The sequence below is a fragment of the Peromyscus eremicus genome, chromosome 10, assembly GCF_949786415.1.
Source record: "Peromyscus eremicus chromosome 10, PerEre_H2_v1, whole genome shotgun sequence".
Lineage (NCBI taxonomy): Eukaryota > Metazoa > Chordata > Mammalia > Rodentia > Cricetidae > Peromyscus > Peromyscus eremicus.
Window position 1 is genome coordinate 28,745,865 of NC_081426.1, and position 14,882 is coordinate 28,760,746.

General features: G+C 41.7%; 1 protein-coding gene across 3 annotated transcripts in view; it reads left to right on the forward strand.

Moving 5' to 3' along the window:
- Fam193a (family with sequence similarity 193 member A) overlaps positions 1-14,882 on the forward strand; it is a 135,461-nt gene that overhangs the window by 105,878 nt on the left and 14,701 nt on the right. For all 3 annotated transcript variants that reach the window (XM_059275715.1, XM_059275716.1, XM_059275717.1), the window contains 2 exons: positions 6,935-7,165; positions 8,704-9,574. In XM_059275715.1, coding sequence (XP_059131698.1) covers positions 6,935-7,165; positions 8,704-9,574 — 1,102 coding nt within the window. The remainder of the gene's footprint in view (positions 1-6,934; positions 7,166-8,703; positions 9,575-14,882) is intronic.

The window sequence follows — 14,882 nt, forward strand, 5'->3', positions numbered from 1 at the left end:
CATGAACACTTTGAAAACATCCAAAAGCAGGCAGGTGTTTTTTTTTTTTTTTTTTTTTTTTTGGTTTTTCGAGACAGGGTTTCTCTGTGTAGCTTTGTGCCTTTCCTGGAACTCACTTGGTAGCCCAGGCTGGCCTCGAACTCACAGAGATCCGCCTGGCTCTGCCTCCCGAGTGCTGGGATTAAAGGCGTGCGCCACCACCGCCCGGCCAAAAGCAGTTTCTTAATAAAACTCTTTACACACTTTAAAAGTAGTCTTAGTATACCCCATTTGCATTTCTTACTAACAAAAACATGACATTAATCCACTCAAACAACTCTTGAAATTAGACTAAGGAATATTAACTCTCCCCCTTTTCTTTATAATTTAAGCAAAATCTCAAGCCTGGTTAGAAAACCCAAACTTTTCCATTTAAACAGTTCCATTTGTAACACAAAACCAGTCCCAGAAAACAGTTTCTGGGTCATTACTGTAAGTAAACTCAAAATTGTCCCATTGCAATGAAATCTGTTGTTCAGTTCATTAAGTCCTAGAATTCAAATGATAAATTCTGGTACTAGCCTTCGAAATATGAAGAAATCCAGAACCAAAAATCTTTCTGTAGTTTTATCTCATTTTAAGTTCAAAAAGTTAAAACAAGAAATAAATTTTGGTATCAGGCTTCACTTCCAAATATGAAGAGATGTTTTACAACCAAAACTTTTTACAGTTAATTTTAGTTCAAACAAGCGTCTCTGCAACTTTTGTTCACAGACCGACCTGTTTAGGTACAGTAGTATTCTAAACCGCACCGTTTTTTGATGTTAGCTCAGGTTTTTCTGTGTTGCGTTGATTTTCCACGGATCTCAGCTGCGGATGCCTTGTGCTGGTTCTCGCGTCTGCCATTCTTAGCTTTTTAGCGGCTTCTGGAGCTTTTGAAAACTGCTCAGACTGACTACTTTGCAGTCTACTAGGACACTTCCTTCCGTGTCTCAGGTTCTTTCAACCATATACAGTAAGAATAGACTCACACTTAACATTTATTTACACTTTACAAACTCACATATAACATTTTTTGCCTTGCAAAGCATTTAGACTCACATTCAACATTTTACAAACTCACATATAACATCTACTTATTTATACTCCTTAAGGAAACTATAGAACTATTTTAGCAAATATATTTCTTATTACTTCTTATATACTTATCATATTTCTTTCTTTTTTTTTTAAGATTTTATTTTATTTATTTTTTTATTATGTATACAGCATATATGACAGCAGGCCAGAAGAGGGCACCAGATCTCATTACAGATGGTTGTGAGCCACCATGTGGTTGCTGGGAATTGAACTCAGGACCTCTGGAAGAGCAGTCAGTGCTCTTAACCTCTGAGCCATCTCTCCAGCCCCTTATCATATTTCTTATTTAAACTTACATTTACAATTAGTATCTTTACTTCTTACAAGCTTAAAGGAACTCTATACATCTACTTATTTATACTCCTTAAGGAAACTATAGAACTACTTTAGCATATTTTTAACTTAGCAAACACCTAAAGATTTCTTAACAGATTTAACAAGAGAATTTTTACAAACTTACATATCTTATTTTCATCTTTTTCTACTTCTTACTCTTAATTATCATCACTATCTCTATTAAGACAGATTCTCTTAACTAGACAGGAAGTACATACATCATTTCTAAAGTTTAGAGTTTATAGTCAGCTTTGTTATAAAGCACTGGGATTTAGTGAGTGTTGTTGTTATGGAATTGTGATAGTTGTTGCTAGGGGACTGTAACCTTCCCAGGATGACACCACACTCCAAAGTTGCCAGTTCTCTCAGCCGTTCCGGACCGGCAGAGATGCACGGTCAGCGGTAGACGGTGTTTAACTAGAGGCTGTCCCTTCACCCAAATTCATAATAGCTCCCCTAAGTGCTTCAATTCAGACAAACGTTTCTATTACAGCAGTACTTTTGATTTGTTCTACGGAAAAACTTCACTTAACACTGATGGTGAAATTACCGTATTTAGCTGCTGTAAAGCTCTTCGCCAATAATGCACAGCTATTAGGTGATATAAAGTATTTTTCTAAAGGAGCTAGTAAAGCCACAAGTGGCACTGCTCCGAACTGTATTTAGTATTTTCTCTTCATTAGCTTTAACTCCTGATGTTATTAGCAGCTGTAATATTTAGCATTGATTTCTTATAGGGAACTTTCAGGTGAAGCAACTCTTTTGTAAGACAGCTTTTCTGAAGTTTGTTTCCCATCTATAAAGCAGTCATTTTTTTGAATGCCTGTTTCTTATCCCCTTAATTAGATTTGCAAAGGAATTACTCATTGCAGGCAGTTTGTTCAAAAGGCAAAGAACTTTTTTAATTTCAACATAAGTTTCTTCATATCTAAGACAACGTTCAGTGTATAAACTGCTTTCCCTTGTTTTAAGGATTTTAAAGTGGCTTGTTTGATCTTATAGGTAGCTTTCTGTCATCCAGCTACCGTTAAAAACTTTGCACAGCTATTAGGGTAAATAAGGCATTTTACCAACCCCCAAACCGCGAAGTGCCTAGTTCTGTATCCTTTCAATGTTTCATTGGAACTGACACTTAAACTCTTAGATGATTTTCCTCCTTATTCTTTTAAAAACTGTATTTTAAGTTTATCATGAACGTATTTTTGAGTTGACAAAATTGTTTCAGGGCAATGTCACCATCTTTAGCGGAAAAATTACCTTTCCCAGAATGCATTTCTCTTATATCAGTCCATAATAATATCAGTCCCATATCAGTCCCTTATATCATTTTCCCATCAGTCATTTCCCATAGTTCTTTTCGGGTCTGAGAGTCAACTGGTTCTCTGTTACCAGACTTGCTTACAAATTCTTGCCCGGGAAGTTTGAACAAAGTTTTTTGCTTTTGCAAAGGGAGATTTGAACAAGCATTTTACATTTTCAATTATGGGACATTGGGAGGTTTCTGGTCTCTCCTCAGCTGGCTTTATCAGGTGTCTCTCCTTCATTTGACACTGGCCCCCAAATCAGAACTGCACCTGCCTCGTTAGCGCGCATTGAGGTGGACAATTTCTGATAGCAACTTTCCTTGGGGCTTGTGTTTGCCTTAGCCAGTCAGTGAAAAACAAGATCATTTACAACAGCTTTTCCATAGCTCCTTCAGAAGAGATTTTCTCCCACTGATTTTATTCTCATTTTGCTTGTTCCTTCCCCTCCAGATGCAGAGCTTCAGGTATCTGTCTGCGGCTCTGTACCTCTGCTAGCTGCCTTTGGAAGTAGGGGCTTTTTTTTTCCCCCCCAAATCTGCCTCAAATTCTGGCAGCTTTTTCAGGTCATATTTTTCTGGGGAAGATTATGTCCCTTCTGTTTCTTTAGAGTCTTTCTCCCAGACAGTTCCCAGTTTGGTCTCAGTTTATCCCCTCTACCCCAGAAAGTTTCCGACACTACAGTGGTGGCTTTCCCTGCTACTGAAGGTAGGGGCTTTTTGTCCGTTTCTGTTTTCAGGGTCTGTGTGGTTTGCGTACAGACTGAAAATCTAACAAGGGAGGTTTTTGCCATTTCTAAACTCCCATTAGGACAGGCGTTTTGTTTCATTAGGCTTTCACCTGGCCCAGTCCCCCAGTGGATTGTGTTTGTCTGGGTGCTCAAGGACAGAGCTTATGCCAGAGGCAATCACCCCTCAGGGCTACACTCCCTCATGTCAGGGAGTCAGTTGAAACAAAGCTTTTCTCAAAGAGGTGCTTTCTCTGACAGAAAAGAAAGCTTTACTCCTGGATAGTTCTGTTCTGCCCTGGCTGGACTCTTTACCCAGACAGCATTCTGACTCTGCAGCACAACTGCTTCAGACACAGTTCAGCTTTACTGTTTTCCCAGAAAGGTCCTTACTCTGATAGAAAAAGCTTTTTACTCAGATTTTTTTCAGCTGTGGACCTATCAACCCGGGACTTGTAGGAAAGCAGGCAACTGTGCTGTTCCCACTGGCTTTAGATTTGGTTGTTCATTAGCAGTTTTCCCCTGGGTCCTGCACCTTCATGCCTCAGCTGTGTGCTCCAGGAAGTTTACCACTGCAGGAACCCTAGTATCCCCGAAATGCACTCCAACTCAGAGATGCTGGCCATTCGCCTCTGGGTTTTTGCTCAGAAGCAAGGATACAATGCTTCAGGGGATCTTTGCATTAGGAAGATTAGGAGCACCTTTTCAAAGACGCTCACTCAGAAACAAAACCCTTGATGCCTCAGCTGGGCTATAACTGAAAAGCTTGGCTTTTTTGCTTTTCTCAGGTAAAGTTTCCTGCCCTTTCGGGCTCTCCATAGCTCTTTACCCACACTCTCCCAAGCATTTCCCTCAGGGTACTCTGACCCACTGCCTTTTACTAGCTTGAAGAGAGGTTTTTAGGAACTTGTCCCTGCCTCCTGCATTGCAGGGAGAATTGTTAAAGCTTGAAAGAGAACTTAGGTTTTGCTGTCTTAAGAGGTTTGTTGTTTTCCCTTTGAGCTAATCACAGGTGGTCCCCATAATAATATCTTCAGGTGATTCTAATTTTTGCCCTTTTGAGAAAGTTAAAGGCTTTAGTTTTCAAGTTTAAGAGCTTTTGAGAAAGATGAAGGCTTTTTAGAGAGATATTTTCCCCCCAAAATTTTCCAAGAAAAGCTTTTAGTTGAGTTTTTTTTTCCCCCCCAGAGAGAAAGACCAACAAAACTTCCCAACTTTAAATTTTTTGGCTTTTTACACCCCTATTATTGCCTCAGGGAGAAGTTACCTTCTCCTGCCGCTTGGACTTAGCATTTCAGCTGTCCCCAGGTCAAAAGCTTCCATAGGGAACTTTTTCTTCCCCATAAGCTCAAAGAGCTTTACTACCCATAAAGCCCAAAGAAAGATTTTCCCCCCAGTTTGCATTCATAGCCCCCAAAGTTAGAAAATTGAAGAGTTTTTCTGTCTAGTTCCCTTACTTATTTTTCCTACACAATCTTACACTTCTAAGTTTTTCCTTCACTATATTACTATCCTATGCCTTATACTTTTTCACAGATAGAAATTGAGAAAGGGATAGAAGATAGAAAATTTTGACAGAAGAGAATTGCGCTGCAGCATCGGACATCCTTCCAGTCCGCTTTCCTTTTCTCTCGAGGATAAAACCCCTGGCCCTCAATAATATATATAAAAAATATATATTTTCCATAACACCGGCATGCCTTATCCACTGGCAGGGCTGACTCAGCACTTTCGCCAAAAACTCTGTAATAAAACTATTATTTTCCTTTATCTTTAGTCCCTATTACTTTGTCTTTAGTCCCTGTTCATTTCTCTTTAGTCCCCCCTTTTTTTTCTTTAGTCCCTTTTTTTTCTTTAGTCCCTGTTCATGGCGCCATTCTGTGGGGCGTTTACCCACCACCCCCACAGTTCCCCAGAGTTTTCTTGAGTGCGAGCAGCAGGAAATATTAGATAGAAGGATTTCTTGCGGAGATAAACAGAAAATAAAGGATAGCCTCGAGAGGGCCTGGAACCTTTTCCAACGGGCCCTGCCTGTCTCTGCCCCAGGGTTTTTATAGAGACGCCAAGGGGTGGAGCAAAAGACCTCCTCCCCCAGCACAGCCAAGTGCAGACCATCCCAGACACCTGCACTCAGGCCCGTGGTCTAATCATCCTCTATGCGGACCTGCTGGGTAAAGCCACGAGGAACCTGAGAACGGGCTCCCACAGGATAGGAAGGGGACTTGGTAGGAAAAAAGGTTCCAGAGGGAGTTTAAGGAGGATAAAAGAGGATAACAGGAGATGAATACTATCAAACTATATGAATGTCTGAGCTTTTATATGCACTTTCAGATTATACTTACCTAAAGAAACATGATTTCCCTGCTGCAGGTTTTCTCTTATCACTGTTTTTATTGGTGGTGATTGTTTCTGTTGTTGGAGACAGGGTCTCTTTCCATAGGCTGACCTGGAACTCATTGTGTGGCCAGGCTGGTCTCAAGTTTGCAGCAGCTCTTATGCCTTAGGCTCCTCAGTGCTGTAATCACAGAACTGAGCCACCTGCCTAGAACTGCATTTTTTGGGGTTTTTTTTTTTTGTGTGTGTGTGTGTGTGTGTGTGTGTGTGTGTGTGTGTGTGTGAAATTTTAAATAGACAATGAAGTAGGTTAACTAAACCCCCCATAGTTTGGCTCCTGCCGTCTGTGGATAGTGCTAACCTTCTTGTTGGATGAGAACAAAAGGTATTGGTACACTACATGCTTGTACAACTCTGCAGAGCAGGAATTGTATTTGTGCAACCCACAGTTCCCCATGGCCCCTAGGAAGGGAAAAAAAGGAATGAAGGTGCATATACATTTTGTTTTGTTTTTGCTTTGTTCTATCTCCATTTCCTAAAATTTGCATGTGATTTTTAATAGTAAGGAATTGGCAGTAGGACTGAAAACCAAGTGTTTTTCCCCTTTGTTTCTCTTTTAACACTAAAGAGAAAAGTAAATATTGAAGAGATACAGTGCAGAGATTTATCAGCATCAAAAGATAATTCCAGAGTCGGAGATTTAGCTCAGTAGCTCAGTGATAGAGCTCTTGCCTAGCCAGTGCAAAGCCCTGGGTTTGGTCCTCAGCCCTAGTGGTGGGGAAGATAGTAATCCTACTATACTAAGTAAAAAAATAGACATTATAAATATGTGTGTGTGGTTTGTTTCCAGCTATAAAAAATCCATTTGTATATATTTTACTAGATTTTCACAAATGTATACCAAGTTGAAAGGTAGTTGCCAAAACTCAACGTTTAGGTTGCATAGTGATAATTAGGCTTTGCTTTTTTCCTTAATTTTTGTTGTACAATGATATGCTATTTAAGTAATTTTTTAATTAAATTTAAACAGGTTATTTTTAGAGATAAGTGTTCTGAAATTTGTTCTGTTCAAAGTTGTTAAAACTTGAGGTCTAATTTATTTATATTCTTACCTTAGCCTCCAGCTGCACCAACAAGTAGAAATTATGCAGAAATGAGGGAAAAACTTCGTTTACGGCTGACCAAGAGGAAGGAAGAACAACCCAAGAAAATGGAGCAGATCTCAGAACGGGAGGGTGTGGTTGACCATCGGAGAGTGGAGGATTTGTTACAGTTTATAAACAGCTCAGAGGCCAAGCCAGTTAGTAGTAGTCGGGCAGCCAAAAGAGCAAGGCACAAGCAGAGAAAGGTAAGTAACAGCCCTCCACTTCAGGGCATTCAGGTCCCCATTTCAGAAGGCAGCATTGCTTGACATGCCTGCCCTGGGGTTCTGAGAACCCGTCTGTCTCAGCCTCAGCTTTATGTCTTCTCCCTAGTGAGTCTGTAGTAGACTTCATGGAGGCTGCCCTGGCCACAGCAGAGCCTCCACCTTTGTGGGGATCTTCTTCCAAGAGACAGAAGGAAGAGCTTTTGCCATGGGGAGTAGATGGGACTCTCTGAGGGTTAGAAGCTGAGAATAAGGAGATGCCTTTGGTATGAGACTGAGTTTTGGCCTGCAGTGCCTGTATGTGCCTTTCCAAGCAGACCTCCCACATTCTTGTTCTGACCCACAGGCCCATCTACTTGAAAGACATTTCATAACATCAACATTATAAAGGGTAAGGTTAGACAACTGCCCTTGGTTGGAAACAACTGAACAGTTTTCACCTCGAGAGGACATAGCATGTCACCAGAGGTAGACATCTACTTGCCCAAGTTCAGGTCTGTGACAGGACTTGGCCCGTGGGTTAGTATCATAAATAAAATGAAATCTAGCCAGATGGTGGCGGCACACACCTTTAATCCCAGCCTTCGAGAAGCAGAGGCAGGCGGAGCAAGTTTCAGGACAAGCTCCAAAACTACACAGAGAAACCCTGTCTTAGGGCGGGGGGAGGGTGTGAAATCTTCACTTGGTGAAACTTCTTTCTATCAAGTTGGAAAGGTAGAAATGCACTGGGCGATATTTGCTGTGTGGTGCTGAACAGTTCTGAAAGCCCTTTGTCCTTGTGCAAGTCAACATACATTGAGACTGCCTGCCAACGTGGGGAGGGATTTTTTTTTTTTCTTAATTTTTGGACACATTTAGTTTGTGTCTTGTTTATGCAGTTCCATGTTAGCTTCAGCCCTCACCTGGACAGCTAAGTGGGTCAGGAGCTTATGCAGTCAGTAAGCTGATTCCTTGCCTTGCACATAAAGAAGTGATTGGCTCTCTGGGTGCTGCACATCCAGCACAACAGCTGCTTTGACTGCTCCCAGCACCCAGCTCTTGGTCAGAGGCTGGCAGCTGCCCTGTTCACAGTAAAGCACGTGTATGCTGCAGTGGGAGATGAGGTCCAACAGTTCTGTAGGGTGGAATAATTGCAAGTAGGTATGGCGAAGGTTTTAGTACTTACTGTCTCTTTTCTTTCCTTCTTTTTTTCTTTCTTTTTTTTTTTTTGGAGCTGAGGACTGAACTCAGGGCCTTGCGCTTGCTAGGCAAGCGCTCTACCACTGAGCTAAATCCCCAACCCTACTTTCTCTTTCAGAGTTTATTTTGCAACATGTGATTGATATCTCAAGTTTCTAGAGTTAACTCTTACGTGGAGGGAGGGATATGTATATAAGTCAAAGAACAACTATTACAGGATGACTTTCCACCATGTGGGGCTTGGCAAGTGCCTTTACCTGCTGAGCCACGTGAACAGCCCTGGCAAGTTTTAGAATTCTTACCATGGTTTTAAGCCCTCTTCTCTTTTTTTCCATTGACAGCTAGAAGAGAAGGCACGCCTGGAAGCTGAGGCCAGGGCACGGGAGCATCTGCATCATCAGGAGGAGCAAAAGCAGCGGGAAGATGAGGAGGAGGAGGAAGAAGAAGATGAGGAGCAGCGTTTCAAGGAGGAATTTCAGCGGCTTCAGGAGCTTCAGAAATTAAGAGCTGCGAAAAAGAAGAAAAAGGAGCGGCCGAGTAAAGACTGTTCCAAGTTGGACATGCTTGCTAGAAATTTTCAGGCAGCAACAGAGTCTATCTCTAACTCCGAAAACATCCACAATGGCTCAATAGAACAAACTGAAGAACCAGAAACCTCATCTCACTCCCCTTCCAGACACATGAACCACTCAGAGCCTAGGCCAGGGCCTGGAGCCAACGGGGATACTACAGACCCCATGGACCCCAGAGACTCCAAGCTTCTGCTACCTAAGGAAGTCAATGGGAAGCAGCACGAGCCTCTTGCGTTTCTCTTGGATATGATGCATCATCACAAGGAGGGAAACAGCAAACAAAAGTTAAAGCAGACCAGCAAGACTTGCAATGAGCCAGCCCGGAAGCCCATGGAGCCTCCCAAAACCATGGAGGTACAGCCCAAGCCTCGGACCCAGCCTGAGTTAAAGCCTAAAGTAGTTGACCTTGCTCTCCTCACAGAGCAGAAGAGAGAGGAGAGGAAGGCCAACAGCAACAACAACAACAAAAAGCAGCTGAGCCACATCAAAGAGGAGAAGCTGAACACTGTCACTCCTGAACCACCCTCCCCCAGCCAGCTCCTGCAGAATGGCAGGCTGATTCTGGCCAGTTCTCCTCAGCCCAAGGGCAAGAATAAGAAAAATAAAAAGAAGAAAGGAGACAGAACCAGCAGTTCAATTGGTAAATAAAGATCATAAGGGCTAGTACTGTTCTGTGTGTGTGTGAGCTCTCTACAGGTGGGATGTTGCTTATCTGTGACTTTTCCACCAACAATAATAATTGTAGCTGCTACATTATATTTTGAAATAATTTAGACATAAAAAGTGCACAATATTTTATCAATGTATTTTGATCTATGGTTAGTTGAATCTATAGGTCAAAACTGGAGGGTAAGAAAGGTGGCAGCTGTAACATCCTTTGCCTCCTGGGTCATCTTGGGGTAAGGTAATATTTGCCCATTTTTGCCCATCTTAAAGTTAATAAGTTTTGTTATCTATGTCACAGTGAGTTCCCATGACACTCCAGTGCATGGTGTGTGTTCTCAGGTGTCCTTGGATAGTGAGAATTTGATCAATTATTCACGTGGTTACTGACTTACATGGGTCTAGATCGTTCTTGAAGTAGTTGCAGAATTTTCTGTCCTTACACTCCGATGAAGTATGAACTTTCTGTTTTGTACATAAAGGTAGCATGCTGCATATTCCTTTGCATTTTTCTGGTTTTCCTTTTTAAACTTAATTTATTCTTCATATCTGTTCAGAGAACTCTTCCTTGGTCTTTACAGTTGTTTGGAATGTGCTGCAATCTCTTCAGCCATTCTCTTTGGGTTGTTCAGTAATTGGGTTGTTCCCAGAGCTTTATAATCTCACACAGTACTGGGTATAATGCTGTCCACGTCTGTCTTCCTGACTGCAGGTGTATCTTTAGGATGCTTGCTCAGAAAAGAGAGTTCTGATCAAATGGCAAGTGCACAGTTATTTTGTGGGATGCCTCCATATTCTCCCAGCCTGGAGTACCGTGCTGGGCTTTTTAACTTGTACCAACCCATTACCTGGAATCACTCCTAGGGGTGGTTTTTATAGGCATTTCCATCTAATTTACAGTGAGGTCAGTAGACTTTTGCAGAAAGTTTGTTTGTATGCCTTTTTGTAAATTTTCTATTAATATCTTGTTTTCATTAAGAGGTTCTGTTGTTGAATAGAGCATCATGACCAAAGCAACTTGTGGAGAAACAATTTATTTCATCTTAGAGCTTGTAGTCTGTCATCCTAAAAAGTCAGGGCTGGAACTGAAGGCAGGAACTGATGCAGAGGCCATAGAGGAGTGCTGCTTACTGGCTTGCTCCTCATGGCTTGCTGAGCCTGCTTTCTTATAATACCCAGGACCACCATCCCAGGGATAGCAACATCCACACAGTGAACTAGGCCCTCACACATCAATCAAGAAAACGTACCGCAGGCTTGCCCACAGGCCAGTCTGGTGGGGTCATTTTTTCAATTGAGATTCCCTCTTCCAAAATGACTAACCTGTGTCAAACTGATATAAAACTATCCAGTACGTACCTTTTTCTTGTTTTGTTTTGTTTGGTTTTTTAACTAGAATTTTGTTATTTGTATTTTAAGAAATCTTTACAAATTAGGGATATGAATTTTTCACCTGTGTCCAATGCCACTAAGATTTCCTGCTAGTTCCTAAGTTTCTTGTGGAGTTGATTTACTGGGAGGAAGATACATACATTTCTCTCTAGTGTTTGTGTGGTTTCTTTTCCCTCTCTCATATAGATCTTGAATACAGTTGGGGTTTATTCTTGGGTATGAAGTGAGGTACGGGTCCATTTTTCTCTTTTCCCAAATGGTTACACAATTGTCTTGAAGCATTTATGAAGAAGCTCATCCTGCCCCTATGGCCTACAGTGCTGCCCTTCTGCAGCAGGTTTCATATGCTCTGGCTCTGTGTCCAGGCTTAGTGATCCATCCTGCATTTATTGCTCTGAACTATTATTTTTAGATTCTCTCTGTATTTTACGGGCTCTTCTCACTTCTTAGGTTTTTGGGTGTTTTGTTTTTGTTTGTTTTTTCAAGACAAGGTTTCTCTGTGTAGTTTTGGTGCCTGTCCTGGATCTTGCTCTGTAGACCAGGCTGGCCTCACATGTGCCACCACTGCCCAGTTATTAGGGGGCAGGGGGAATTATGCCACTCTTCTGTATGACTTACGTTGTATTGAAGTGTGGGTTAAGGTAGTGTAACTATAAAGTACATACTGCATTTTGAAACAGTTTTAAGAAATATCTCCATGTATTTATTTTTCAGTGCTAAGATTAAAACTCATAGCTTGTGCATGTCAGAAAAGCAGCGTACCCCTGAGCCACATCCTTTACCATAATACAATTTATATATTAATTACAATGTAATATAATGTTTCTTTTTAAGTTTTAAAATCTGACTCCTAAAAATATATGTGGCTCAAATTGTATTCCTGTTAGCTAGTGCAGCCTAACTGGTTGGTTATGTGAAGTTGTGTTGTTTTGGTGTGTGTGTGTGTGTGTGTGTGTGTGTTTTTATACATCACATCCTTTGCTTTACAAAATTGCTTCACTGTTCAAGTCCTGTCAGTCACTGGAGTTTACTGGAGTAGGTATATCATGTGTCTGTAGACAGGGAGGGATGACTGATGTGCACTCCCCCTACTCGTGTGTGTGTGTGTGTGTGTGTGTGTGTGTGTGTGTGTGTGTGTGTGTGTTGTTGTTGTTGTTGTTGTTGTTACGGCTGCTCTTTGGTTTGTGTGGTTTGTGTTTTGCTTTTTATTTTATTTTTTTCAGCTAGGGTCTTATGTAATCCAAGATAACCTCCAGCTCCCATTGTATCGCTTAGGGTAACCTTGCACTTCTGATTCTTCTGATTCAACCTTCCAAATACTAGAATTATAAGTGTGTGCTACCACTCCCATTTTATGCAGTAGTGGGAATTGAACATGGGGCTTTGTGGCAAGCCCTCTACTAACTAGATACATAGACAGAGTTTCTCTGTGTAGACCTGGCTGTCTTAGAACTCTCTAGGTAGACCAGGCTGGCCTTGAACTCAGAGATCCTATGCCTCTCTGCTTCCCAAGTGCTGGGACTCAAAGTATGTGTCACCATACCTGGCTCTTTGGTTATTGCTGTTATATCTTTATCTGGTCTTGGTATCAAGGTGATACTGGACGCAGAAGAGTTTGGAAGCCTTACTTTTCTGTTTTATGGAATAATTTAAATAGTATTGTGTGGTGATATATTGTGTGCCCTAATAAAATTTGCCTGAAGATCAGAGAACAGAACAAGCCACTAGATTAAACAGAGGCCAGGCCTTTAATCCTAGCATTTGGGAAGCAGAGATCTGTCTGGATCTCTGTGAGTTCAAAGCAACCCTGGATTATATGAAATTGACTTAGTCTAGGAGAGAAACAGAGCCAGGCAATGGTGGTACACACCTTTAATCATAGCACTTGGGACACAGATTTATCTGGATCTCTGTGAGTTCAAAGCCACCCTGGACTACTTGAGATTGACTCAGTCTAGGAGAGAAACAGAGCCAGACACTGTTGGCACACACCTTTAATCCCAGTATTTGGGAAGCACAGGGCCTTTAATGGCTGGTTGGAAAAAGATATATAAGGCAGAGGAGACGGGAACTAGAAGCCTTTTCCACTGAGGAAGCTTATTCGGCTAGAGGCTTATCGGGTGAAGGTTTTTCAGGCTGAGGAATTGGTGAGGTAAGAGGTGGTGGCTGTGGCTTGTTCCTTTGTCTCTCTGATCTTTCAGCATTTACTCCAATATTTCTGATTTGAGGTTTTTATTAGGAGACCATTTAGAGATTCATGTTACATCATTGGCATTAGTTCTTCTTTGAAGTTTAGATATAATTCTACTACAATTCCATCAAGGCCCTGGGCTTTTTCTAATGTGGGAAGCATTTTCCAATTTAGTGGATGGAGGTTTAAAACTAGATCTTTAAGATTTTCTGTAATTTGTTTATTTCTGTTACAGTGTCATCTTTTTGTTCTTTTTTCCTGTTTTTTCTGTGGGGTTCTTGTTTGTTGGGGGAGGGTGTCATTTCTTTCATTGTTATTCGTTTATTTGTTGAGACAAGGTCTCACGTAGTTCTGGCTAGCCTGGAGAGGTCTGCCTGATTCTTCGTACCAGCACTGATTAAAGGTGTTCACACAAGCCTCTCTTCCAAGTCTGTGTAGCTTTGGAGCCTGTCCTGGAACTCGCTCTGTAGACCAGGCTGGCCTCAACTCATAGAGGTCCACCTGCCCCTGCCTTCCAAGTACTGGGATTAAAGGAGTGTGCCACCCACCACCCAGCTTTCTTTTCATTTCTAAATTTTACTAATTTGTGTCTTTTCTCAGGCTGGCCTCGGGGATTCACCTGCCTCTGCCTTCCCTCCTGAGTGCTATAATTAAAGGCATGTATAACCATGCCCAGCTTGATTTTAATTTTTTATGTGTATGGATGTTTTGCCTATGTGCTTGCCTGGTACCTGTGGAGGAAGGAGGAGTGTCAAGTTGGAACTAGAGTTACAGATGGTAATGAGCTGCTGTGTCGGTACTCGGAATTAAACCTGAATTCTCTGGAAGGGTAGCCAATGCTTCTAACCACTTAGCTATATCTCCAGCTTTTGGGGTTCTTGTTTGTTGGGGGAGGGTGTCATTTCTTTCGTTGTTATTCGTTTGTTTGTTGAGACAAGGTCTCATGTAGTTCTGGCTAGCCTGGAGAGGTCTGCCTGCTTCTTCGTACCAGCACTGATTAAAGGTGTTCACACAAGCCTCTCTTCCAAGTCTTGCACCTCTAGTTGTCTTCTCTACTAAAACATCCTTCCTAAAGTGGTTGAAGTGTTTCCACATTAACTGAGAAGCTGGCTCTAGGGCTAAGGGTTAGATATTCCATCGAATCCTAGGACAGAAGCCAGTGACTCTTCAATTTCTTGAATGTGTTTATGAGGAAAGGATGTTGAAATTTATCGAGGTTTTTCTTGCACCTGCTGTGGTGATTATGATTTTTCTCCTCTGGTCTGTTCATAATAGTGTTATTGTTCTAGTTTCCTAACAGTAAACCAACCTTAAAGTCCTGTAATTTTACCACTCGCCTGTTTGTTGTTACTTTATTGTCTTGATATTCATCAGTCATTACTTTAATTGTATCCTCAGTAATCTTTTTTTAAGACAAGGTCTTATGAGGGAGCTCAAGCTTGCTGCACATTTGTATGTTGTCCAGCTGGCTTTTATCTCTGCTTTCACCACCTTCTCCTGAGTGCTAGGACCACAGGCTAAGTGTCCCTACGCTTAGCACTGTGGTCTTAGAGGTAATTTTTCCCTCAGTTGTTTAGGAATTCTCTGGTTTCCAGTTGTTAGCTCTTTGTGTGTGTATGGTGTCTCTCTCCTTTCACCTGGTAGGGTATTGGCAGCTTGAGTCTGTAGGTGGGAGGGCTATTTGTTGTTCATTTCTTTTTTC